At 36.3% G+C, this 24,825-nt stretch overlaps 3 protein-coding genes across 3 annotated transcripts; 2 read left to right on the forward strand and 1 right to left on the reverse strand.

Annotated features, from left to right (window-relative positions):
* Positions 1 to 2,306: 2,306 nt before the first annotated feature.
* On the forward strand, positions 2,307 to 5,373 carry LOC149387906 (adoMet-dependent rRNA methyltransferase SPB1-like). The gene is made up of 10 exons (XM_089622273.1): positions 2,307 to 2,339; positions 2,389 to 2,508; positions 2,623 to 2,669; positions 2,806 to 2,962; positions 3,077 to 3,138; positions 3,280 to 3,463; positions 3,876 to 3,965; positions 4,356 to 4,501; positions 4,587 to 4,707; positions 4,791 to 5,373. Exons 1-10 carry the CDS (start codon positions 2,307 to 2,309, stop codon positions 5,301 to 5,303), a joined length of 1,473 nt encoding a protein of 490 aa, XP_089478399.1. The 3' UTR covers positions 5,304 to 5,373.
* Positions 5,374 to 9,180: 3,807 nt separating this feature from the next.
* Positions 9,181 to 10,218, reverse strand: LOC149387907 (uncharacterized). The gene is made up of 2 exons (XM_089624170.1): positions 9,396 to 10,218; positions 9,181 to 9,288 (listed from the first exon to the last, which is right to left on the reverse strand). The coding sequence occupies exons 1-2, from the start codon at positions 10,114 to 10,116 to the stop codon at positions 9,260 to 9,262; spliced, it is 750 nt and encodes a 249-aa protein (XP_089480296.1). The 5' UTR covers positions 10,117 to 10,218; the 3' UTR covers positions 9,181 to 9,259.
* Positions 10,219 to 20,027: 9,809 nt separating this feature from the next.
* Positions 20,028 to 24,095, forward strand: LOC149387908 (adoMet-dependent rRNA methyltransferase SPB1-like). The gene is made up of 11 exons (XM_089622274.1): positions 20,028 to 20,543; positions 21,001 to 21,048; positions 21,161 to 21,319; positions 21,434 to 21,480; positions 21,615 to 21,771; positions 21,886 to 21,947; positions 22,103 to 22,286; positions 22,668 to 22,757; positions 23,148 to 23,293; positions 23,379 to 23,499; positions 23,583 to 24,095. The coding sequence occupies exons 1-11, from the start codon at positions 20,067 to 20,069 to the stop codon at positions 24,093 to 24,095; spliced, it is 2,004 nt and encodes a 667-aa protein (XP_089478400.1). The 5' UTR covers positions 20,028 to 20,066.
* Positions 24,096 to 24,825: the final 730 nt, after the last annotated feature.

Consider the following 24,825-nt stretch of genomic DNA (forward strand, 5'->3'; position numbering starts at 1 on the left):
TAGATAATTAAAAAAAATATTTTTTTTGTATGATGTTACTTTTAAATTTGAACCAAATAACTAAATGTTATATATTGTGCGTTTATTTATTTTAAATATAACATTATTGGTTAGAAATTATACAACTTAGATGAATATAAGTTATAGTGTAATAAATAGAAAAATATTTAAATTATTAAAATAATAGAGTTATGATAAATATGTTTTTGTTGTTAAAAATGGAGTAATGAGTTAGAGATGAAAGATTGTTTGTTTGATGTGATAGAAATTATAATTTAGAGTGTCAGTGTTAAAGATGATCTTAATGTAAGTCAATTTTTCTACTTGATTGAACAAAAAGGGAGCATATAAATAAATGGAATAGTAAAAAACAATAATACGTATTAGTGTGGATACATGAAGGGCACCCAAATTGTTTTTATAAATGTAAGTAAGGTAAAAATAAAAATGAATGAAATGCCCAAGTTAAATAAATGAAATGATACAAAATAATATGTATTTATAGATGTATCAACTATCAAGTATCAACCGAATAATTGGAGGGAGAAATATGAAGAGGAATAAAAAGAGGGCTTGACTAATTTGGAGCTACGAAATTTCAAGAAGATTAGTGGGAATCCCTATCCTGAACAAACAATCAAAGTTATGACAAAAGTAATACGAACTATGTGTCAGAAATTTACTTATGTTGTGAATTATTTAGATTTAGCTAGGAGCTAAAACATTAGTAGGCTAATAATCTCTGTAGCGTTTGAAAGAGGACTCACGTGAAATTCGTAACCCTCACCAACTTTGGTGTATTGTGGCGGACGTGACACCAATGTAAATATGCTCCAAAATAGTTGAACTCTACAAGATTATTATTATTTTTAGAAACTCTTCCAGATTATATCGTTACCAACAAAAGATATCTTTATTATCTTAGTCTTATTTTTTTTGGTTTGGTTTGTTACGCTACAGAAGCTGGTTCTTTACCTATAAAAAATGATGGTATACACACAGAAACAATCCTTTGCTATTTACTCTCCACCTATCATGAGCTCCCTTGAAATCACATTTTTAAAAATTTTATTCTCTTATAATCAGGTTAAGTCTATTATGAAGACAGTTGATAGCAAATAGCAAAGGATTGTAAGATAATAAAATTTTATTCTCTTATAATCTGATTATAAGATAATAAAATTTTTAAAAATGTGATTTCAAGGGAGCTCATGATAGGTGGAGAGTAAATAGCAAAGGATTGTTTCTGTGTGTATACCATCATTTTTTATAGGTAAAGAACCAGCTTCTGTAGCGTAACAAACCAAACCAAAAAAAATAAGACTAAGATAATAAAGATATCTTTTGTTGGTAACGATATAATCTGGAAGAGTTTCTAAAAATAATAATAATCTTGTAGAGTTCAACTATTTTGGAGCATATTTACATTGGTGTCACGTCCGCCACAATACACCAAAGTTGGTGAGGGTTACGAATTTCACGTGAGTCCTCTTTCAAACGCTACAGAGATTATTAGCCTACTAATGTTTTAGCTCCTAGCTAAATCTAAATAATTCACAACATAAGTAAATTTCTGACACATAGTTCGTATTACTTTTGTCATAACTTTGATTGTTTGTTCAGGATAGGGATTCCCACTAATCTTCTTGAAATTTCGTAGCTCCAAATTAGTCAAGCCCTCTTTTTATTCCTCTTCATATTTCTCCCTCCAATTATTCGGTTGATAGTTGATACATCTATAAATACATATTATTTTGTATCATTTCATTTATTTAACTTGGGCATTTCATTCATTTTTATTTTTACCTTACTTACATTTATAAAAACAATTTGGGTGCCCTTCATGTATCCACACTAATACGTATTATTGTTTTTTACTATTCCATTTATTTATATGCTCCCTTTTTGTTCAATCAAGTAGAAAAATTGACTTACATTAAGATCATCTTTAACACTGACACTCTAAATTATAATTTCTATCACATCAAACAAACAATCTTTCATCTCTAACTCATTACTCCATTTTTAACAACAAAAACATATTTATCATAACTCTATTATTTTAATAATTTAAATATTTTTCTATTTATTACACTATAACTCATATTCATCTAAGTTGTATAATTTCTAACCAATAATGTTATATTTAAAATAAATAAACGCACAATATATAACATTTAGTTATTTGGTTCAAATTTAAAAGTATCATCATACAAAAAAAATATTTTTTTTTAATTATCTATATGTGTATGTCATGTTATATATTTTCTAGTTTGTTTGTAAACACGAGTGATGTCAGAGAAGAGATGTACCACCAGGTTTTGAGGAGAGTAGCAGAGGTTTTCCGGTGGTCCAAGGATGGGAGGTGAATGGACGTAGCTAGCTTAGGTAGCCTATAGGGTTAAAGCTTACCTTTTAGCCTTTAAGTACAAGGCTCCGGCAAAGATTGATCCTCGTCTTCTCGACGTGAAACATCTATTTCAGGGAGCTATAGAACCAATTAGAAAGGTATTAGCAATTACAGAGCTTCAACTTCTCTCTATGTTTGGTACCATGCAGTCTTATTTAGGATGATACAATTCATGTCCGTTTGCTTATATATCTGATGCATCGTTTACATAGGTGATTGATGTGCTTAGACCAAATAAGCAAAAACGATTTCGCGAGGGGTGAGCTCTCTCTATTCCTGTTTTTTTATTTTCAACATTGCTACCCGTCTAGCACTGAATCTGTAGTCGTTACTCAGTTAGATATGTAGATTATAAGCATAAGTGCGATTTTTTTGCTGATTGGGGTTTACATTAGGTATGAAGACGGAGTCTCGATTCTGCGGAGGGTGTCAACGGCTGCGGAATATATTTGGTCCGTTGTTCCTCTTGATATTCTTGGCACCGTTACTTCCATAAGCTTTGATGATCCAGCTTCTTTACCCATCAAGGAAAATGATTTAACAACCGAGGAGGTATCCACTATCTTGCTGTTGCACTGTACATCGTGTTTGATCATGTTTTTTAAATTATTCCGTTTATGCTTTTCCGAGGTTTGAGAAAGTTTCTTAATATTTGCAATCTGACAGGTTAAAATCCTCTGTGATGATCTGGGTGTTTTGGGGAAACAAGACTTTAAGCACCTTTTAAAGTAAGGAAGATGGACATTGTTTTCTCCTTGTTTACATGTCTTATACACGTTTTTTTTTTTTTTATATTATCACATAGGCATCTCTTTGGTGATATTTAAAATTAATCTGAAAGTTCTCCTTTTTTTTAATCTATCTTGAAGGTGGCGAATGCAAATAAGAAAAGCCTTGACTCCTTCTCCCACAAAGAAGTCAGAAGATACTGATGCCGTTAAGGAAGAAGAGGATGAAGATCAGAAAGTACTTGATCAAATGGAGGAGCTTACAAATGCTATGGAGCGTAAACAGAAACGCAAGAAAAAATTGCTTGCTAAGAAAAAAGCTAAGGTTTGGTGCTTTATTATCCAACTGTCTTCGTCTCTGCCACATTTTTCCCCCCATTTTCATCCAGATGTACATTAGTTCATGTGTGTAATCTACAAATAAGTTCATCTTTTTACTCGTATAAATATACGAGTATTTAACAAAATCTGATTGTAGAAATTGTTGTATGTACTTTCTTAACTCTAGATTCACAATGCATTAATCACGGCCTCAAATATTTAATGCCACGGCCCTAGTTTCGTGATTTTATCATTTTTCCTTGTTAAAGTTGTCGTATTTCAGTTACATACCGGCTGTACCGTTATTTCTCCATTCCAAATTCAGATAGACGAAGAACAAAACTTTCCCCATCTAGTTTTTTTTTTTTTTTTTGCAATGTCTAACAGATTAATTGATTCGTTAAATTTGGTTCCAGGAAAAGGTGCGGAAGGCAACTGGGGCGAAAGATGATGGTGTGGATGACAGTTATGTTGACCGCGAGCTGTTTTCTCTCTCTTCCATCAAGGTATTCCTTCCATTAACTCAAAACTGATAAAGCTTGCTTTCCCTGATCGGGTCGTTGGTTTCAAAATCCATTAACTTCCATTATTTGATATAGCTCTCTTCTTTAACAACTTTAGTGCACAAGTTCTTTCTTTTCCAATTTATAGTAACCACTCATTTTTACAACATTGTTTTTTTTCCATCATTATACAAATGCTAATCTACTATTGCCGGTGGATAATTATATTCGCTAACCACCTTTATTTTCAACCTTTATTTTGACTTGATGTACATTTGAGCTGCAAGTGATGACAAATTTGTGCACACACCGTACGCCACAATATACACAAGAAAAAGAACGTTGCTGATGATTTTTCTTTCCTTCTTTTTCTGACTTGCTTTATGCCTTCAGGGAAAGAAAGACCTCGTTGCAATTGATTCGACGGAATATGACGAAGAGAATGGTAATTTCATTGATAGTGATGATGATAATGAAGAATTCCATGACACCCAAGAAGAGTCGATGAGCGATGGAGACTCTGATGAAGAGAGGCAAAGGTTTTAATTTTATTTAACTCTTATCATCTACGTCTTTACTTTCCTGTTTCTGATATTAATGATCATTTCATGATATAATTCCCAGATACACCAAGCAAATGGAAAACTATATGGATCAGGCATACGAACTGTACATATCCAAGAAGGATGGAAGTTCAAAGCAGAGAAAGCGTGCAAAAAAACTTCACTCTGAAGACAATCTCGAGGTATAGAAAAAAAAAATATTAAAGTCAAGTTGAACTATAACATGGCCTCAGAAAACTAAAATCTGTTTTTTTTATTAATACAGGGTAGCGATGAAGATGAAGAAATTGCGGAGCCGGACTACGATTCAGACAAGGCACATGGCGACCAAGAAGCAAATCCTTTGATGATACCGCTCGTCGACGAGGCAGAACCAACCCAAGAAGAAATAACAAACAAATGGTTTAGTCAGGACATTTTCGCCGAAGCCGTGGACGACGGCGATCTGAAGCGGTTCGACAGTGATGACGAAATGCAAGTCGTCGCGGAGCCAGAGAATAAACTCCTCGTCCCCAAAAAACCCGCCAAGAAAAAAGAGAAAAAGATTTCTAGGCCCGCCTCGAATAATCTTCTTCCAAGTCAACAAGAAGAAGAAGGAGAGGGTTTTGAGGTTGTCTCGGCCCCAGAAACCGACTCCTCGAGCAGCGACGAATCAGACATTGACGACGACACGAAAGCCCACATTCTCGGCGTCGCAAAGAAGATGCTGAGGAAAAAGATGAGGAACAACATCCTTGACGACGCTTATAACAAGTACATGTTCGTGTTAGGATTTTAAATCCCTAAAAGAAATCCTAATCCAATTCAAGAGAAACCAAATCATAGATCTTAATAGCGGAAGCGTACCTGAATCCATGGATTGCAAACATCAAGATTTGGGATGATCTTCTGATTGCAGTTTGCCTGAGTCTGGAGAATTCTTGTTGATGGGGATACAAGAAAATTATCGTACGTTCTGCAATCAGGGACCTACCCTGTTATTAATAACTGCCAGGCAGTTACTAATAACTATTGCTTATTTCTAATTTGGCCCCTCATCAAATTAGATTAGCACTTATGGTAGCCACATAATAACTTCATGACAAATATGTCCTTAAGTCACAAACTTTATTCTAAATTAGACCACATCAATTTTGACTTAATTAATAATGACCCAACACATTTATTTAATGACATTAGTAGTCCCAAAATTATTCCAACAATCTCCCACTGGACTACGCATGTATAAAATAAATGTGTCACCCTTAGCGCGCATAAAATGTTTGTCATTATCATGATGTGACATATTACAATCTCGTCCATCAATTACATCAATATAGGATCAAAGTTGTTTTCGTTGTATCATCACAACTAAACACGTCAATGGTCACATACATCAATATAATCAAATGACATAGATCAATCATGAATATGTGGTAGATAAAATTATATGCAAGGTGATCTATTCATATCAATTTTATCCGATCCTACTTTAAAGAGATCAAACTTTATCCTGAATATGCAAAATGTAATAAACTAATACCATAAATCTGATCAGAAACAATAAATATGTGTGTTTACAAACAACACAAGCAAACATAAAGCACACAACATAAATAAAACAAATAAACAAACTCCCACCGAATCTAGATATCCTGAAGCTCTACAACACCCATATGAGAAGTGTGTTCGTGAAAGACCTTCGGTGGTAGACCCTTTGTAAGAGGGTCCGCTATCATGGAGTTTGTTCCTAAATGCTCTATGTAAATCTGTCCACTTTGCACTCTTTCCTTAACAACTAAGAACTTGATGTCGATATGTTTCGACTTCGTCGAGCTCCTGTTGTTGTTGGAATACATTACGGCTGATTTATTGTCACAATATAACTTAAGCGGCCTTTCAATTCCTTCCACAATACGCAGCCCCGTGACAAAATTCATCAGCCATATACCGTGGTTGGATGCCTCATAACATGCTACGAATTCTGCTGCCATGGTGGATGAAGTTATAAGAGTCTGTTTTGCACTCTTCCATGATATAGCTCCACCACCCAACAAATAGACATAGCCTGATGTGGATCTCCTACTATCTTGGCATCCCGCAAAATCGGAGTCAGAATAACCAATGATCTCCAAATGGTCTGACCTCCTATATGTGAGCATGTGATCTTTTGTTCTTTTCAAGTACCTCTTGACTCGTTTGGCTGCTTTCCAATGATCCATACCTGGATTGCTTAAGTATCTGCCTAAAACTCCAACAATATACGCAATATCCGGACGCGTACAAACCTGAGCATACATAAGACTCCCAATTGCCGAAGCATAGGGAACCTTATCCATTTCTTGAATCTCAAGATTTCCTTTTGGGCATTGATCGAGACTGAATTTGTCTCCTTTAGCGACAGGGGTGTCTCCTGGTTTACAATCATACATGCCAAATCTTTTGAGCACTTTATCGATGTAGCTCTTTTGTGATAATCCAAGTAAACCTCGAGAACGGTCTCGGTAAATCTGGATTCCTAATACAAAAGAGGCATCACCAAGATCTTTCATCTCAAATTGATTCGATAGAAATTTCTTGGTTTCATGTAACATGCATTTATCGTTAGTGGTAAGTAGTATGTCATCGACATATAAAACCAGGAACATATGTTTAGATCCACTGAACTTGTGATACACACAATCATCAACAACATTGCTCTCAAAACCATACGAGAGAATCACTTGATGAAATTTGTGGTACCATTGACGGGAAGCTTGCTTTAGTCCATAAATGGATTTTGTCAATTTGCAAACCATCTTCTTTGGGTCTCCCAACACAAAGTTTTCAGGTTGCACCATATAGATTGTTTCTTCAATGTCTCCATTGAGAAACGCCGTCTTGACATCCATTTGATGGAGTTCCATATCAAAATGTGCAACAAGTGCCATGATTGTCCGAAAAGAGTCCTTTGATGAAACCGGAGAAAATGTCTCTTTAAAGTCAATCCCTTCCTTTTGAGTATAACCTTTTGCTACAAGACGAGCTTTATACCTCTCCACATTACCCTTCGAATCCCTTTTGGTTTTAAAAATCCATTTGCAACCAATAGGTTTCTTTCCTTCAGGCAATGGGACAAGCTCCCAAACTTTATTGTCTTGCATAGACTTATACTCTTCATTCATCGCTTCAATCCACTTTACAGAGTTTGTATCATTCATGACATTTTGGAAGTTAACAGGGTCATCTTCCATCACACCACAACCATCCTCATTTTCGAGAAGAAAAACTATGTAATCATCTGGTATAGCATTTCTCCTTTCTCTAGTGGATCGCCGCAAAGGCACTTGATCTTGAGGTTGTTGAGTTTGAACCTCAGGTGGTTGAATGACAAAGTCTTGTTGCTCTTGATTGATGACAGGAACAGAATCCTGAACATTATCAAAAGCAACTGGAATAGGAATCAAACTTTCCTCAATAGGAATTGTTGAGTCCGAATCCTCCTGAAAGACAAAGTCTTTTTCTTTATTTCTCCCACCAAACTCAATATCCTCAAAGAACGTTGCAGTTCCCGTCTCAAAGATTGTCTTAACTTTAGGATCATAAAACTTATACCCCCTTGATCGCTCAGGGTACCCAATAAAGTAGCTGCTTACTGTTTTGGTATCCAATTTCTTTTCACTCGGCCTATAAGGCCTTGCTTCAGCAGGACAACCCCAAATATGAAAATGCTTTAAACTAGGCTTTCGCCCGGTCCAAAGCTCATAAGGTGTTTTAACAGCGGCTTTAGTTGGTACCCTATTTAAAATGTAGGCTGCGGTCTTCAGTGCCTCTCCCCAGAGTGATTCTGGTAAGGTTGAATGACTAATCATACTCCTTACCATATCCATAAGAGTCCGGTTTCGTCTTTCAGCAACACCGTTCATTCTGGGCGACCCAGGCATAGTGTACTGTGGGACGATACCACACTCATCTAGGTATCTGGCAAATGGTCCCGGACGTTGTTCACCTGAGCCGTCATATCTACCATAGTACTCACCACCACGGTCAGATTTGACTTTCTTTATCCTTTTGTTGAGTTGGTTTTCAACTTCGGCTTTAAACGATTTGAACACATCCAATACTTGGGACTTTTCATGAATAAGAAAAATGTATGCATATCTTGAATAGTCGTCTATGAATGATACAAAATATTGTTGACCATTCCAAGAAGGAGTAGGAAACGGTCCACAAATGTCTGTATGTATCAACTCTAAGACGTCTGTTTCCCTTAATGCACCTATTTTCTTCTTTATAGTCTGTTTTCCTTTGATACATGCAACACATACATCAAAGTCCGAAAAATCAATTTGATCCAAAATTCCTTCGGAAACAAGCCTTTCATTTCTATTTCTAGAAATGTGACCTAATCGCTTGTGCCATAAAGAACTTGAATTCTCATTGCTTAATTTGCGCTTAGTACCACGTGATTCCACATTCAAGGTTTCATTATAAGAAGCAACAGTTTCAAGCATATAAAGATTGTCATAAATAAGAAGTGAACTGGTCCCAACAACTTTAGAATTAATAGATAAACTGAACTTACTGTCTTCAAATGAACAACAATATCCTAATTTGTCCAAATAAGAAACAGAAACCAAATTCCGTCTAAACGAAGGTACAACAAAAGTATCTATTAAATCCAAATAATAACCAGTACTTAATAACAATCTAAAATGCCCAATTGCTTCCACATCTACCGACTTGCCATCACCAACATAGATGCGTCTTTCGGCATCACTTGGCCTTCGGTAGCTCAGGCAACCCTGCATCGAAACACTTATGTTAGAAGTAGCACCAGAATCTAACCACCAAGTGTTTCTAGGTACTGAAGCCAAATTAACCTCAGAACAGACTAAAGCAAGGAATGTACCTTTCTTCTTACGCCATATGCGATACTTAGGACATTCCTTCTTCTCGTGTCCATGCTTCTTGCAAAAGAAACAACCCTCTGGAAGCTCCTGTTGGGCTTGTTTCTTTAGTGCCGGACCTTTATCTTTAGCAGCCTCATTTTTCCTCTTGAGATTCTGACTTTTAGAGGTACTTGCGAAATGAGCACTTTCAGTCTTATCTTGCTTCAATCTTTCCTCCTCTTGAACACAAAATGAAATGAGCTCGTTAAGAGACCATTTCTCTTTCTGGCAGTTATAACTGACCTGAAATTGACTGAATTTAGGAGGGAGAGATATAAGGACTAAATGGACAAGCAAGTCATCCGATAACTCAAGTTTGAGTCCTTTCAACTTTGAAGCAATATGAGACATTTCCATAATGTACTCCCTTATGTTTTCATTGCCCTTGAACTTCATTGAAATAAGCTTCTTTAAAAGAGTGCTCGTTTCAGCCTTATCGCTCTTTTCAAAGCGCTTTTCGATTTCGGCAAGAAAATCTTTGGCATTGGTGATCTGTTCAGACACCGCACCCCTAAAAGCTTCAGGTATGCCGCGCTTGATGATCATAAGACTCATTCGGTTAGAACGGTCCCATTTCTCATAGATCCGCCTATCATCGGCGGAACTAGCATCCGTAAGAGAAGCCGGCTTATCCATTCTAAGCGATAAGTCAAGATCCATGCAGCCAAGAACAATCATCATGTTCTCCTTCCAATCCTTAAAGTTGTTACCATTAAGGACCGGAACCGAATTGAGATTAGCAGATACAGTAGCAACAGCTGAAATAGAACAATACAATCACATAAACATATATACACACAAAAATTAACTTAATAAGCAATAAAATTCAAATAATGGTAAATCCCATCTCAAGATACCTAATGCAACATCAATATCAAGTCTTTGGACAATAATATTAACTGCTAATGGTAATCTTGTTGTAATGATCAAACACTAACAATAAGGCTCGTAAAAAAATTAATCTATCTTTGGATCGATCAATTATTCACAAGTAAAACTTTACTATTGTTACATGTTTATCATCACAAATATGTATATGTAATTTGGCCAGTCACTAATCTTCCTTTGGGCCGACTAGTATCCGCATAAATTAACACACACATAACATCCAAAATTCTTCATAAATAATCTACACAAGAGAGGTCACTTTGGCGACATTTTTGTTTCAATTATATATTAAGAATAATGGAGAGAAAAAAAAAAATATCTAATACACCATTAATTTGAATTACCACAACATAATGTCATATATGCTCATATGACTCTGGATGTAAATTTTGAAGATACAAAATTTTAATAGCTAATGCATATACAACCGAAGTACAGTTGAATGGTTTAAAAAAAAAAATAAAGCTAAAGCTATAGACTGAATCCATTATTACGCAAAGCAAAGGAAGAAAAAACAGTCACTGACACACGCCATTAATGTGACAGATCCTACCGATTCAATGCCATATGCGATGATATATTATAACTAATACTTTGTAATCGCAAAAAGTCAAAACAACTATATTGCAAAAAATATTACCGCCAAATAACAAAGGAACGTAATATTTCCATAAATATGCTACACACAATCTTAATTTCACGTATGACAAAAAAATGACTACAATTTCAAAGCCGAATCAAACCAGAGTGCGATAAAAAAAAAAAAAAAAAAAGATACGCATGTGCACACGTATAAAACATCAGCGATAATCACCCCAGAGTCACTAAAACCATTTAATATCGAGAAAGGCAATTCAAACATAATTCTCAAGAATTAAATCAGGTTGCTCTGATACCAATTGTTAGGATTTTAAATCCCTAAAAGAAATCCTAATCCAATTCAAGAGAAACCAAATCATAGATCTTAATAGCGGAAGCGTACCTGAATCCATGGATTGCAAACATCAAGATTTGGGATGATCTTCTGATTGCAGTTTGCCTGAGTCTGGAGAATTCTTGTTGATGGGGATACAAGAAAATTATCGTACGTTCTGCAATCAGGGACCTACCCTGTTATTAATAACTGCCAGGCAGTTACTAATAACTATTGCTTATTTCTAATTTGGCCCCTCATCAAATTAGATTAGCACTTATGGTAGCCACATAATAACTTCATGACAAATATGTCCTTAAGTCACAAACTTTATTCTAAATTAGACCACATCAATTTTGACTTAATTAATAATGACCCAACACATTTATTTAATGACATTAGTAGTCCCAAAATTATTCCAACAGTTCGATGACGAGGGTTTGCCCAAGTGGTTCTTGGACGAGGAGTCGAAGCATCGCCAGCCTATAAAGCCCGTGACGAAAGAGGAGATTGAGGCCATCAAAGCTCAGTTCAAGGAGATCAATACCCGTCCGACGAAGAAGGTAGCGGAGGCAAAGGCGAGGAAGAAGAGGGTCGCGATGAGGAAGCTCGAGAAGGTTCGAAAGAAGGCCAACGTGATATCGGACCAGACCGAGATCTCCGACCGGTCGAAGATGAAGCAGATTGAGAAGCTGTACAAGAAGGCAACCCCGAAGAGGCCCGAGAAGGAATACGTGGTAGCGAAGAAAGGGGTTCAAGTGAGGACCGGGCCCGGTAAAGTGCTGGTGGATCGGAGGATGAAGAAGGACCTGAGAGCGATGAAGTCGAAGAAGGGAAAGGACGGAAAAGGAGGTTCGAAAAAGGGAAAGGGAAATGGAAAGGGAAACTCGAAGTCTTCGAAGACTAACAATGGGTTTGCCAAGTCTCCGGCGGGGAAGACCGGAAAAATGGGCGGCAGAGGTAAAAAACCAGGCAGGGCATGAATAACACCAGATCATTTTGACAAAAAGGTTTGACCTCTATGTTGTCTTTTTCTAGGTAGGCCAACAATTTTGCTCCCAAATTTTCTTTATTTGTGTTGAAAAGTTTTCCTGAATTCTTCGTAATAGAGATATGCAACAACACACTTTATTCTTATAATTAAAATTATAAAAGTTTGTTTTGTCTTTACGAGATACAGGTTTACCGTAGTTTTTAATGAATCGTGCAGTAAACTCTGGAACTGTGAAGTGTTTCATTTTACTATAAATGACTACCAAAATAAGGAGGTTCATTTTTACAATCGAAACTTAGGTTAGGGTGATTTATGTGCAGGAAAAAAAATAAAATAAAAACGGTGTATAGAAACTTCTCTTTTAAAGCATGCAATTGGAAATAATAAACCCTGGCATTAAATTGTTCTATTTTTTAATCTTTAATTTTATTATGACCGACTAAAATAGGAAAATGACTAATATTGTTTTTAAATTTAGAAACCCAAGTATTCCATCTAGCGCTGAAAATATAAAAACCATCGGTTTTTAGTAAAATTAGACCACTCGATGGTTTCCCAACCAACCATAAATCATCTTTGAAGTTTGAACAATATGAAAGCAGTATTCTTTGAATTAAATTGATTTAGACGGTATTTGTTTAATTAGATAATAACATTTTTAACTTGATGATCATAATTAAGAAAAAAAAAAGTAGTACATAAACTTAAACAAAATTGTTTCAACGTACAACGTCAAATTGTTCGGTCTATATTTTTGTACTTGTTCAATTTAAGTTAGTAAAGCCACGTGATCGGTCACTCTGTTATCTTCATCTAAAGATCTTCCTTGAAATATTCTCCTCCTCGCCATCGTCGCCTGCAACATTACAATATCTTACACGTATCAAAGTCCACAGCTATTAATAATAAAACATGGGAATGGAATGTTAAAATACCAAGTTCAACCCAAAGTCCCTGAATGTTCCAATTACGACGTATTCTTATATTTAAATAGCTTATTACTAGTATGCCAATAACTAACAATATTAACCGGTCTATTCGATATAAATAATTTAAGAAATATAGATTGGACTAACCTTATTTTCCCAATTTGTGAAAATTATGACTAGAGAAAGAAGAAGTGATTGTAGAAATGAACCAAGCACAATCCCAACCCAAAGTCCCGTTCCTCTGAAGTCAAACCAAAATCCGAGTGTGACCGAGATGGGAATTCCGGCGAAATAGTAGGCTCCAAGGTTGACAAAGGCTCCCAAATCTTGCCATCCACATCCTCTGGCGATTCCCGAGAGGACACAATGTAAGCTATCGAATACGACCCCAATGCAAATTAGAGCGGCCATTGAGGTCACGTATTTCATGATTTCCTCGTCATTACTAAAAAGGTGACCCAAAACGCTACGGCCGACAAAGAGAGTCGAGCTCATGAGGAGAGCCTCTGAGACCGCAAGTGACATGACTGACTGCACGACGAGCCGAGCTGCTCGGGGATTACCGCCTCCTAATTCATTTGCCACTCTCGTGCTATTCGTAAAACAAAATAATATATAAAATAAATCGCTAGTGTTTGAACATGTCAAGAATATCATGTCAGAAAAATATGAAGAAGCCGAACAAGATTTATAAGGTCACAAGTTACGCTTTGTCGAATTTGACTCATGTTAAGTGAGCTCAAAGCTAGAGTCAGCATCATATTAATAATCAAGCACCAAAAATAAAAAGGTCACGTGTTTAATTCTCCATGCTATAGCAACAATTGTTAAGGACGTCCCACGTGGAACAGATAAAAAGACCGAACAAAACATATAAGGTAATTTATATATTATAGTTTTTTAATTTTTAATTTTTATTGAGCTACATGATAGAATGAATAAAGATGAGTATGCCTCAAATAATTAACCGTAATTACCTTGCAGCCGCGCTAAGTCCTTCGGGTATTGTGTAAAGGGTAGTGATGGTTGATAAACTGTTTTCATGAAAGACAAATATAAGATATCAATTATTCATAAATGATTCTATATATGCTGAAAAATAACAAAACTAAAATTTATCACGTATAAATAGGACTAATAATTGATAATACGTAATTTTTTTAAATTGATTTAGAAACAGAGAAACTCAATTTGAAATATATATCATTTTTTTAATCGGTCACAATTAATTTATGTTTATATTTTTATCCATATGAAATGAATTATATGTCTATGTAACAACATTTGGTTTAAATTTTATATAAAATAAATTTTTTAGTTGATATAGGAAAACACAATCCACTGCATTTGAAACATAAAACAAAGGGAAATAATTCACTTCCATTCTCTGTAGAATGGCGGAAGAAATATTCTCTCACTCTCAAACATTTTATTCACAAACCAATGCTAAAATCAAGCCAGATCACATTCCCTCTCATTTTTCATTCCAACTTTGTCTCACTAAGGCAAAGTCATGCCAAATTTCCATCCCACTTCTCTCTCTTGATTTCTTCTCCCACACACACATTTGAAACAGAAAACAAAGGGAAATAATTCACTTTCATTCTCTCTATACACTACTACAAATTAGTATATTGGGTGCGGAAGGGTATTAGATGCGACATGTCGCACCTAAAAGTCGCACCTAAGCCCATATTAGGTGCGACATGTCGCATCGGATACTCATCCGGATGACTAAAAATTTCGCTAATGTTTAGTGCTATTCGGTGCGACATTGTCGCACCTAATATGAATTTGTCGCACCTAATACCTTTAGGTGCGACAATGGGTTTCAAATTTAAACTTTTCAGCCGAATCCCGCCGATTTTTTTTTATCATATTGGGTGCGACATTGTCGCACCTAATATGATTATTAGGTGCGACAGTGTCGCACCCAATATGAATTAGGGTTTTTAAACCCAAATTTCCTTCTTTTTCACTCATTCTCGCTCACTTTCTCTCTCACTCGATATGTCTCTCTCTCTGCTCCTCGTCGCCGTCCCTCCCCGGTACGTCTCTCTCTGTCACCGTCTCTCTCTCACAGACTCTCTCTCTCTCTCATCGTCTCACACTTTCTCGGCCAGTCAGCCGCCGCCGTCCATCCCGCTGCCCCCTCCGCTGCTCCGCCCCGCTGCCTCGCCCCGCTGCGTCGTCCCGCGCACCGCGGCCTCGCCCCGCTGCCCCGTCCCGCCCCGCTGCACGTCGTCGTCCAGCCGCTGCCCCGCCGTCCAGTTTTGTAATTTTTTTTAATTAAAAAAACGTATTAGGTGCGACATTGTCGCACCCGAAAATGTCGCACCTAAAGGTGTGACTATTAGGTGCGACATGTCGCACCTAATGCCTTTAGCGACGGGAGATTAGGTGTGACTGTTTGTCGCACCTAAAGGTGTGACTGTTTGTCGCACCTAATGTCGCACCTAATAAACTATTAGGTGTGACTATTGGGCTATTAGGTGCGACATCCGTCGCACCCGATGACGATTTTTGTCCTAGTGATAATGGTAGAAGAAATATTCTCTCACTCTCAAACATTTTTTTCACAAACCAATGCTAAAAGTAAGCCAAATTACATTCCTTGTCTAAAAGTGTTAAGAACTTGAGAAATCTAATTCTCATGTTCTTCACTTAATAAGAGGAATATCTCACCACACACTTCTAGCGTGAAGTGAAGCGGAAAGCCATCACCACACACTTCTAGCGTGAAGTGGAGCGAGAAGCCACCACCACCACACTCAAATCTCTCCTTATAACTGTGGATTGATGGACGTTTCAGGTTTAGACCCCAAAGTGTTCTCTCTCTATCAGTTTCAAAAGGAGTTGATTCATCCTCGTTTATCATGATTCGAAAGTCTTTCGAAATTCTCGTCATTTATGTTCTTACCCCAATTTTCCTTGAGTATCCCGAACCCTAGAAAAATGACTTTGAGCCTATTTAGTGACCAAGTCCGAACGCATTAACAATACTTATAACTAGTATGTATTTATTACTTATACTAAGTAATTTATACTAAGATTGTACGTAATCCGTGTAAGAAAATCAATCATTATGTCTTTCAATTTTGACTATGTATTCTACTACAGGAAGAACGCTGGCATTAAATGACGACGCAAGCAACTTTTGGGACTCTGCGGTAAAAAATAAAACTTTATAAAAATCAATAGATGATTACTCATAACTAATCAATAAATAAAACTTTTGAAATATCTTCTCTTAACGCCGACATTGAAATTTTATACTAAACCAATCTATGTTCTTTCTTATTAGTTTTGTACCATGTAGGCATGTAGCATATGTTAAAATTGAAAACGAAAAAGAAATAATACACTGAAATCAAATAATACAGATTGTTACAGCATTTTTCATTGCAGGGATACAATATACTTTTGGTTTTTAAGATTGAGGAAAACAACTCCTATGTTCTCTTGTTTTAGGGGCTATAACAAAGTAGTGATAACACTTTTAATTTGAAAGTTGTGTTGCTAACAATTGTCTATTGAATTGAGTAATGAGATTATATCTACACAATTTATATCATTTTTTTTTTAAAATTGACAGATACATATTGTTGTATATAATAATTGATTATACATTTTTATTTTGATAAAAATAAGGGACCCTTTTTCAATTCCTCCGTGCTAGAGATATTTATATTAATTTTTACATCGAGGCATTGACATAATCACATGAGCTTGTCAATAGAGTCCATGGACAAAGAGCAAATAATGACGATCATAAAGCCAATGCTCTCCATACTTAAGCATAGTGTGTCCATACATTTTTAAGTATTTCTCTTATTTTTATTTGAGTCCTCCAAATTATTGACCTTACCACGTGTTACTATAGCTACCAAGTGCTTCTCAAACTCGATATGTTTTGTGGTCAAATATTTCTAAGTATGCATGCCAAATGCTTTTTGTTGTTTAGTTTTGCTTATAATATGCTAAATCAAAGTCAATTAAGCATACTTTTATATTAACACCAATGATGAGTTGTTAGTTAGTCGCCCAACATAGGCGAATATAGTTTTTTACGTGTTAAAATTATGTAAGTGTATCAATGTAAGGAATTAAATTTTAAGATAGAGAACATTGGTGCTCGATTTTAACGGTTAAGAATACACCATAAAATAAAGGTCTCGGAGGTAGCACGGCCATTACCCATTATTATTTATTGGACGACAAAAAAACATTACATATAAATTAAAATTTTATCGATTGTCTTTTAGCGACTAAGAAGAAGGCTAGTAATGTCTTTGAACTTGATTGAAGTATGTACTCTCTAGTAGTAATGCAACAAAATAAGATCTTGTGGTGGAGCTTCTTATACGGTAGGATAGGATGTTAGTGTGTGTCTTGTATTTGACTTTAGGGTCAAAATAAGGGAGATGGACACATGATGGCAATTTTGTTGTTATTTATGATATTATCATGTAAAGTTATAACTGCGAATTTTTTTATCATATTGTATATTTTATGACAACATTGTCACAAAATAATCATTGTCCTATAAAAATAAATTTATCTAAAAACCGGCCACTTTCCTGTAGTATTACTACCGTGATTGTATTTTATTTATGAATAAAATTTCAAACAATCAAAAATAAATTAATTAAGTTTGGATTAACCAAAATATATATTTTTCATTACGAATAATGAATTAATTAAATTAAAATAATATTTTAATATTTAATGTAATTTTTATATCAAATGAATAGTTTTATATTAGATCTAGTGTACTGTTATTTATTTAATATAAAAGCTATATATTTGATTTCAAAATTTTAACATTGAAAAACTTCAACAATATCATATAATATAATAGAGTTTTGGTAAGAGAAATTTCATAAAATATACCTCATAAGTTATGAAATATAAAAAACGGACCTCTTAGTTACAAAATATCTAAGAATTAATTTTTGACCAAAAAAAGATAAAAATATAATTCCAGAGAATGTATTTTGTTTCTCTAACGCGGTGAATGTAGTCAAGTTTGCAGCTGGAAAGCAGGATTTCTTATTCCTTTTCGGATAGTCTGGTTATGAGTTTGTCTTCCTCGGTTTCTCCTTATGGGCAATGAATCTCACTCCTTGCAACAGTATGCGCAGATTTGCGGGTCCCACTCAAGCTCGCACACGTCGCACCGAGGACGAATCGATCCACTTGGCAGTTGTCCTTCAGGCTCCCAGTCACGGAATAGATCTTGTCCACGAAGAAGAGGACGTCGTATGCGATGGTCCGATCACAGGCTGACCCTGTAGGGACGGCCGATAAGACCTTAATATCCTTAGGCCTTTTATTATTTACTGTAGGGTTAAATTGTTAAGTCAAAGGATTAAAATATCGATATCGAGGTTTTGATTTTTTAGATATATTGTGTCACGACCCGCAAGCGATAGCTCGCCCACGAACCGCGACTGATCAACTCAAATCTGTACATAACTCATAATATAAACACATAAATTAAACATAATAAAATAGTTTGCGAAAATTCGGGGAAATTTTTCGCTTTTATAACTTAGAGTCTTATAGCGACTCCTATACAAATATGTTCCGGAACGTTTTAACAGAAGACACTAACCCCCGATTAAGAAACCCCATAGCCCAAAGGTCAAGGCAATACGTGCTCGGTCTCGGTCTTCAGTCTCGTTTCCCGCTTACCAGCTTTTCCCTTATCTACATTACCAAGGGTCATAAAACTATGAGTCGATTGACTCAGTAAGTGTGAGTCTATCTATAAAGTAAAACGACTAATGCCATGTGATGTGCAAACAAACACATAAGAATGCAGAATGCAAATACATATGATTCAAGAGCATGCCTAACGCGGGGCCTCGCTCTACGCTATCACTTGCCATTCCACAAGGTTATACAACATCCCCTGCTACAACCCTTGGAATGACAAGAAGCCAACCTCAGACTTCGAGCAGTAGTCATCAGTAGCTTAAGTGTTTTAAGAGTGTAAATTCGCCCGGCTTTTAAACGTATTGTTAGAAGAAAAAAGGGTAACGATAGGATAAATACTTAAATCTTATCTTTTAAGACTTTGTAAGAGCATTTTTAACTCTAATGCAGAAATTTAATGCAAAATGCATATTTACATTAGTAAACAATGACCGATCTCTATTTTACATCTTTTAAAGAATATTTTTAGCATATACTTTCCCACTAAACTGCCGTTACATCTATTCTTAAAATTATAGTTTTACAGTTGTAAATTGCCATTGCCTTAAAAAAAAAAAAACTTATTGCATGAAAATAAATTTGTACAAGCACTAGTGTTTACATATCAAAACAAGTGATATTTCTAATTTTGAAACTTGAGGTTATTTTTCTAACAAAAATCTCATGGATTAAATAACTTGAAACGTTGGATTTGTAATCTAGCCAACGTTTTAAACATATTTAAAATTTAACCATATTTGGTGACGTGATCTCATTAATCAGATAATAATTTACATGATTGTACTATCAATTTCATGCGTTAATTTTGGTAAATATATGTTAATATTAATAAATGGCTAAATGATCAAAATAAACGAAAAATTGGATAGTTTTTTTAAATAAAGTTTGAAATTGGCCTTTTCTAATTGAATTAGAGATATATTTTTTGTAATATACTGAAGAAAAAACGTCTACATTATTCATTTCTTAAGCAGGGATTGAAATATGCCAGGGACAAAGTTGACAAAGTTCTTCTAGCCAAAACAAAGAAAAAAAAACCCTGCTGTTACTGGGCCGGGTATTATACCGAAATAATAAAATCCGACCCATTTAAAACGCTGAATTGTTAGGTTAAAAACTCACAAAAGCCCTAAACCCAAATCTCTTTCCTTCTTCTTCGTCTTCGTCGAGACTCTAGAGCGCTGCCATGGGAAAGGTGAAGGGAAAGCACAGGTTAGACAAGTTCTACCACCTCGCGAAAGAGCACGGCTACAGATCTCGAGCCTCGTGGAAGCTCGCCCAGCTCGACGCCAAGTACGAGTTCCTCCGATCGTCTCGGTCGGTGCTCGATCTCTGCGCCGCTCCCGGAGGATGGATGCAAGTGGCGGTGCAGCGAGTTCCGGTCGGAAGCCTCGTCGTCGGAGTCGACCTCGTTCCGATCGCTCCGGTCCGCGGCGCGTCGGCGCTGCAGCAGGACATCACTCGCATCGACGAGTGTCGATCCAAGCTCCGCCGCGTGATGGAACAGTCCGGCTCCTCGGCTTTCGACCTCGTGCTCCACGACGGGTCTCCGACTGTCGGAGGTGCGTGGTCGCAGGAGGCCACTTCTCAGAACGCCCTTGTTATCGACGCCGTTAAGCTCGCTACTCACCTCCTCTCGCCCAAGGGAACTTTCATCACCAAGGTCTGCTCACCGCTTTCACTCATACCCGTTTGGATGATAAAGGCATTACATTTCTTTAGTTTAATTGTTAAAATGATAGAGTTTGAGGGTTAAATTGCTGTTTGAGTGAGATTTACCGAGTCTGAGACTCTATTTGGTCAATGTAAGGGACGATTAATAGGGTGTATTTATTATACGTTCTTTGTGGTAGTTGATGAGATATAAAGGAGTTTAGTGATACGAATATGAGTTTGAGCCTGGTTGTTTATATGCGTGCCCATGCATTTTCTCTAAGATGGTTGTTTCTTCTTTGCCTTGGTGCGTGATAGTTTTTGTTGTTGGCACTATAATATTGTTATGTTTAAGTGTCATAATTTCAGACTATAGCGTTTATATCATTATTGGCATTATATATTATAAATGTGATATGGGTGTGTACTTCACACTGACGATTTTGTATTCATTGTTTCTCTATCAGGTCTTCAGGTCGCAAGATTACGATTCTGTCAAATACTGTCTTACAAAGGTATTTTATTTCGTTCAACCTTTTGTGTGAAATCAAGTTGGAACAAACATAGTATGTTGCATCGGGTTTGGACGTGCAGTTATCTGATTACTATCGTTTCTCCTTGTGTCAGCTGTTTGAGAAGGTCGAGGTTCACAAACCCGCTGCTAGTCGTTCCACATCTGCCGAGACTTACCTTTTAGCCTTTAAGTACAAGGCTCCGGCAAAGATTGATCCTCGTCTTCTCGACGTGAAACATCTATTCCAGGGAGCTATAGAACCAATTAGAAAGGTATTAGCAATTACAGAGCTTCAACTTCTCTCTATGTTTGGTACCATGCAGTCTTATTTAGGATGATACAATTCATGTCCGTTTGCTTATATATCTGATGCATCGTTTACATAGGTGATTGATGTGCTTAGACCAAATAAGCAAAAACGATTTCGCGAGGGGTGAGCTCTCTCTATTCCTGTTTTTTTTTTTCAACATTGCTACCAGTCTAGCACTGAATCTGTAGTCGTTACTCAGTTAGATATGTAAATTATAAGCATAAGTGCGATTTTTTGCTGATTGGGGTTTACATTAGGTATGAAGACGGAGTCTCGATTCTGCGGAGGGTGTCAACGGCTGCGGAATATATTTGGTCCGTTGTTCCTCTTGATATTCTTGGCACCGTTACTTCCATAAGCTTTGATGATCCAGCTTCTTTACCCATTAAGGAAAATGATTTAACAACCGAGGAGGTATCCACTATCTTGCTGTTGCACTGTACATTGCGTTTGATCATGTTTTTTAAATTATTCCGTTTATGCTTTTCCGAGGTTTGAGAAAGTTTCTTAATATTTGCAATCTGACAGGTTAAAATCCTCTGTGATGATCTGGGTGTTTTGGGGAAACAAGACTTTAAGCACCTTTTAAAGTAAGGAAGATGGACATTTTTTTCTCCTTTACATGTCTTATACACCTTTTTTTTTGTTATTTAAATAGCTTAAATTCATGTTATCACATAGGCATCTCGTTGGTGATATTCAAAATTAATCTGAAAGTTCCCTTTTTTTTTAATCTATCTTGAAGGTGGCGAATGCAAATAAGAAAAGCCTTGACTCCTACTCCCACAAAGAAGTCTGAAGATACTGATGCCGTCAAGGAAGAAGAGGATGAAGATCAGAAAGAACTTGATCAGATGGAGGAGCTTACAAATGCTATGGAGCGCAAACAGAAACGCAAGAAAAAATTGCTTGCTAAGAAAAAAGCTAAGGTTTGGTGCTTTATTATCTAACTGTCTTTGTCTCTGCCACATTTTTTCGTCCATTTTCATCCAGATGTACATTAGTTCATGTGTGTAATCTACAAATAAGTTCATCTTTTTACTCGTATAAATACACGAGTATTTAACAAAATCTGATTGTAGAAATTGTTGTATATACTTTCTCAACTCTAGAAATTGTAGAAATATTTAATGCGTGATTTTATCATTTTTCCTTGTTAAAGTTGTCGTATTTCAGTTACATACCGGCTGTACCGTTATTTCTCCATTCCAAATTCAGATAGACGAAGAACAAAACTTTCCCCATCTAGTTTTTTTTTTTTTTTTTTGCAATGTCTAACAGATTAATTGATTCGTTAAATTTGGTTCCAGGAAAAGGTGCGGAAGGCAACTGGGGCGAAAGATGATGGTGTGGATGACAGTTATGTTGACCGCGAGCTGTTTTCTCTCTCTTCCATCAAGGTATTCCTTCCATTAACTCAAAACTGATAAAGCTTGCTTTCCCTGATCGGGTCGTTGGTTTCAAAATCCATTAACTTCCATTATTTGATATAGCTCTCTTCTTTAACAACTTTAGTGCACAAGTTCTTTCTTTTCCAATTTATAGTAACCACTCATTTTTACAACATTGTTTTTTTTCCATCATTATACAAATGCTAATCTACTATTGCCGGTGGATAATTATATTCGCTAACCACCCTTTTTTTCAACCTTTATTTTGACTTGATGTACATTTGAGCTGCAAGTGATGACAAATTTGTGCACACACCGTACGCCACAATATACACAAGAAAAAGAACGTTGCTGATGATTTTTCTTTCCTTCTTTTTCTGACTTGCTTTATGCCTTCAGGGAAAGAAAGACCTCGTTGCAATTGATTCGACGGAATATGACGAAGAGAATGGTAATTTCATTGATAGTGATGATGATAATGAAGAATTCCATGACACCCAAGAAGAGTCGATGAGCGATGGAGACTCTGATGAAGAGAGGCAAAGGTTTTAATTTTATTTAACTCTTATCATCTACGTCTTTACTTTCCTGTTTCTGATATTAATGATCATTTCATGATATAATTCCCAGATACACCAAGCAAATGGAAAACTATATGGATCAGGCATACGAACTGTACATATCCAAGAAGGATGGAAGTTCAAAGCAGAGAAAGCGTGCAAAAAAACTTCACTCTGAAGACAATCTCGAGGTATAGAAAAAAAAAATATTAAAGTCAAGTTGAACTATAACATGGCCTCAGAAAACTAAAATCTGTTTTTTTTATTAATACAGGGTAGCGATGAAGATGAAGAAATTGCGGAGCCGGACTACGATTCAGACAAGGCACATGGCGACCAAGAAGCAAATCCTTTGATGATACCGCTCGTCGACGAGGCAGAACCAACCCAAGAAGAAATAACAAACAAATGGTTTAGTCAAGACATTTTCGCCGAAGCCGTGGACGACGGCGATCTGAAGCGGTTCGACAGTGATGACGAAATGCAAGTCGTCGCGGAGCCAGAGAATAAACTCCTCGTCCCCAAAAAACCCGCCAAGAAAAAAGAGAAAAAGATTTCTAGGCCCGCCTCGAATAATCTTCTTCCAAGTCAACAAGAAGAAGAAGGAGATGGTTTTGAGGTTGTCTCGGCCCCAGAAACCGACTCCTCGAGCAGCGACGAATCAGACATTGACGACGACACGAAAGCCCACATTCTCGGCGTCGCAAAGAAGATGCTGAGGAAAAAGATGAGGAACAACATCCTTGACGACGCTTATAACAAGTACATGTTCGTGTTAGGATTTTAAATCCCTAAAAGAAATCCTAATCCAATTCAAGAGAAACCAAATCATAGATCTTAATAGCGGAAGCGTACCTGAATCCATGGATTGCAAACATCAAGATTTGGGATGATCTTCTGATTGCAGTTTGCCTGAGTCTGGAGAATTCTTGTTGATGGGGATACAAGAAAATTATCGTACGTTCTGCAATCAGGGACCTACCCTGTTATTAATAACTGCCAGGCAGTTACTAATAACTATTGCTTATTTCTAATTTGGCCCCTCATCAAATTAGATTAGCACTTATGGTAGCCACATAATAACTTCATGACAAATATGTCCTTAAGTCACAAACTTTATTCTAAATTAGACCACATCAATTTTGACTTAATTAATAATGACCCAACACATTTATTTAATGACATTAGTAGTCCCAAAATTATTCCAACAATCTCCCACTGGACTACGCATGTATAAAATAAATGTGTCACCCTTAGCGCGCAGAAAATGTTTGTCATTATCATGATGTGACATATTACAATCTCGTCCATCAATTACATCAATATAGGATCAAAGTTGTTTTCGTTGTATCATCACAACTAAACACGTCAATGGTCACATACATCAATATAATCAAATGACATAGATCAATCATGAATATGTGGTAGATAAAATTATATGCAAGGTGATCTATTCATATCAATTTTATCCGATCCTACTTTAAAGAGATCAAACTTTATCCTGAATATGCAAAATG

This window comes from Urtica dioica, chromosome 8 (assembly GCF_054948205.1).
Source record: "Urtica dioica subsp. dioica isolate 48M chromosome 8, U.dioica_male_clone48M_v1_H2, whole genome shotgun sequence".
Taxonomy (NCBI): Eukaryota; Viridiplantae; Streptophyta; class Magnoliopsida; order Rosales; family Urticaceae; genus Urtica; species Urtica dioica.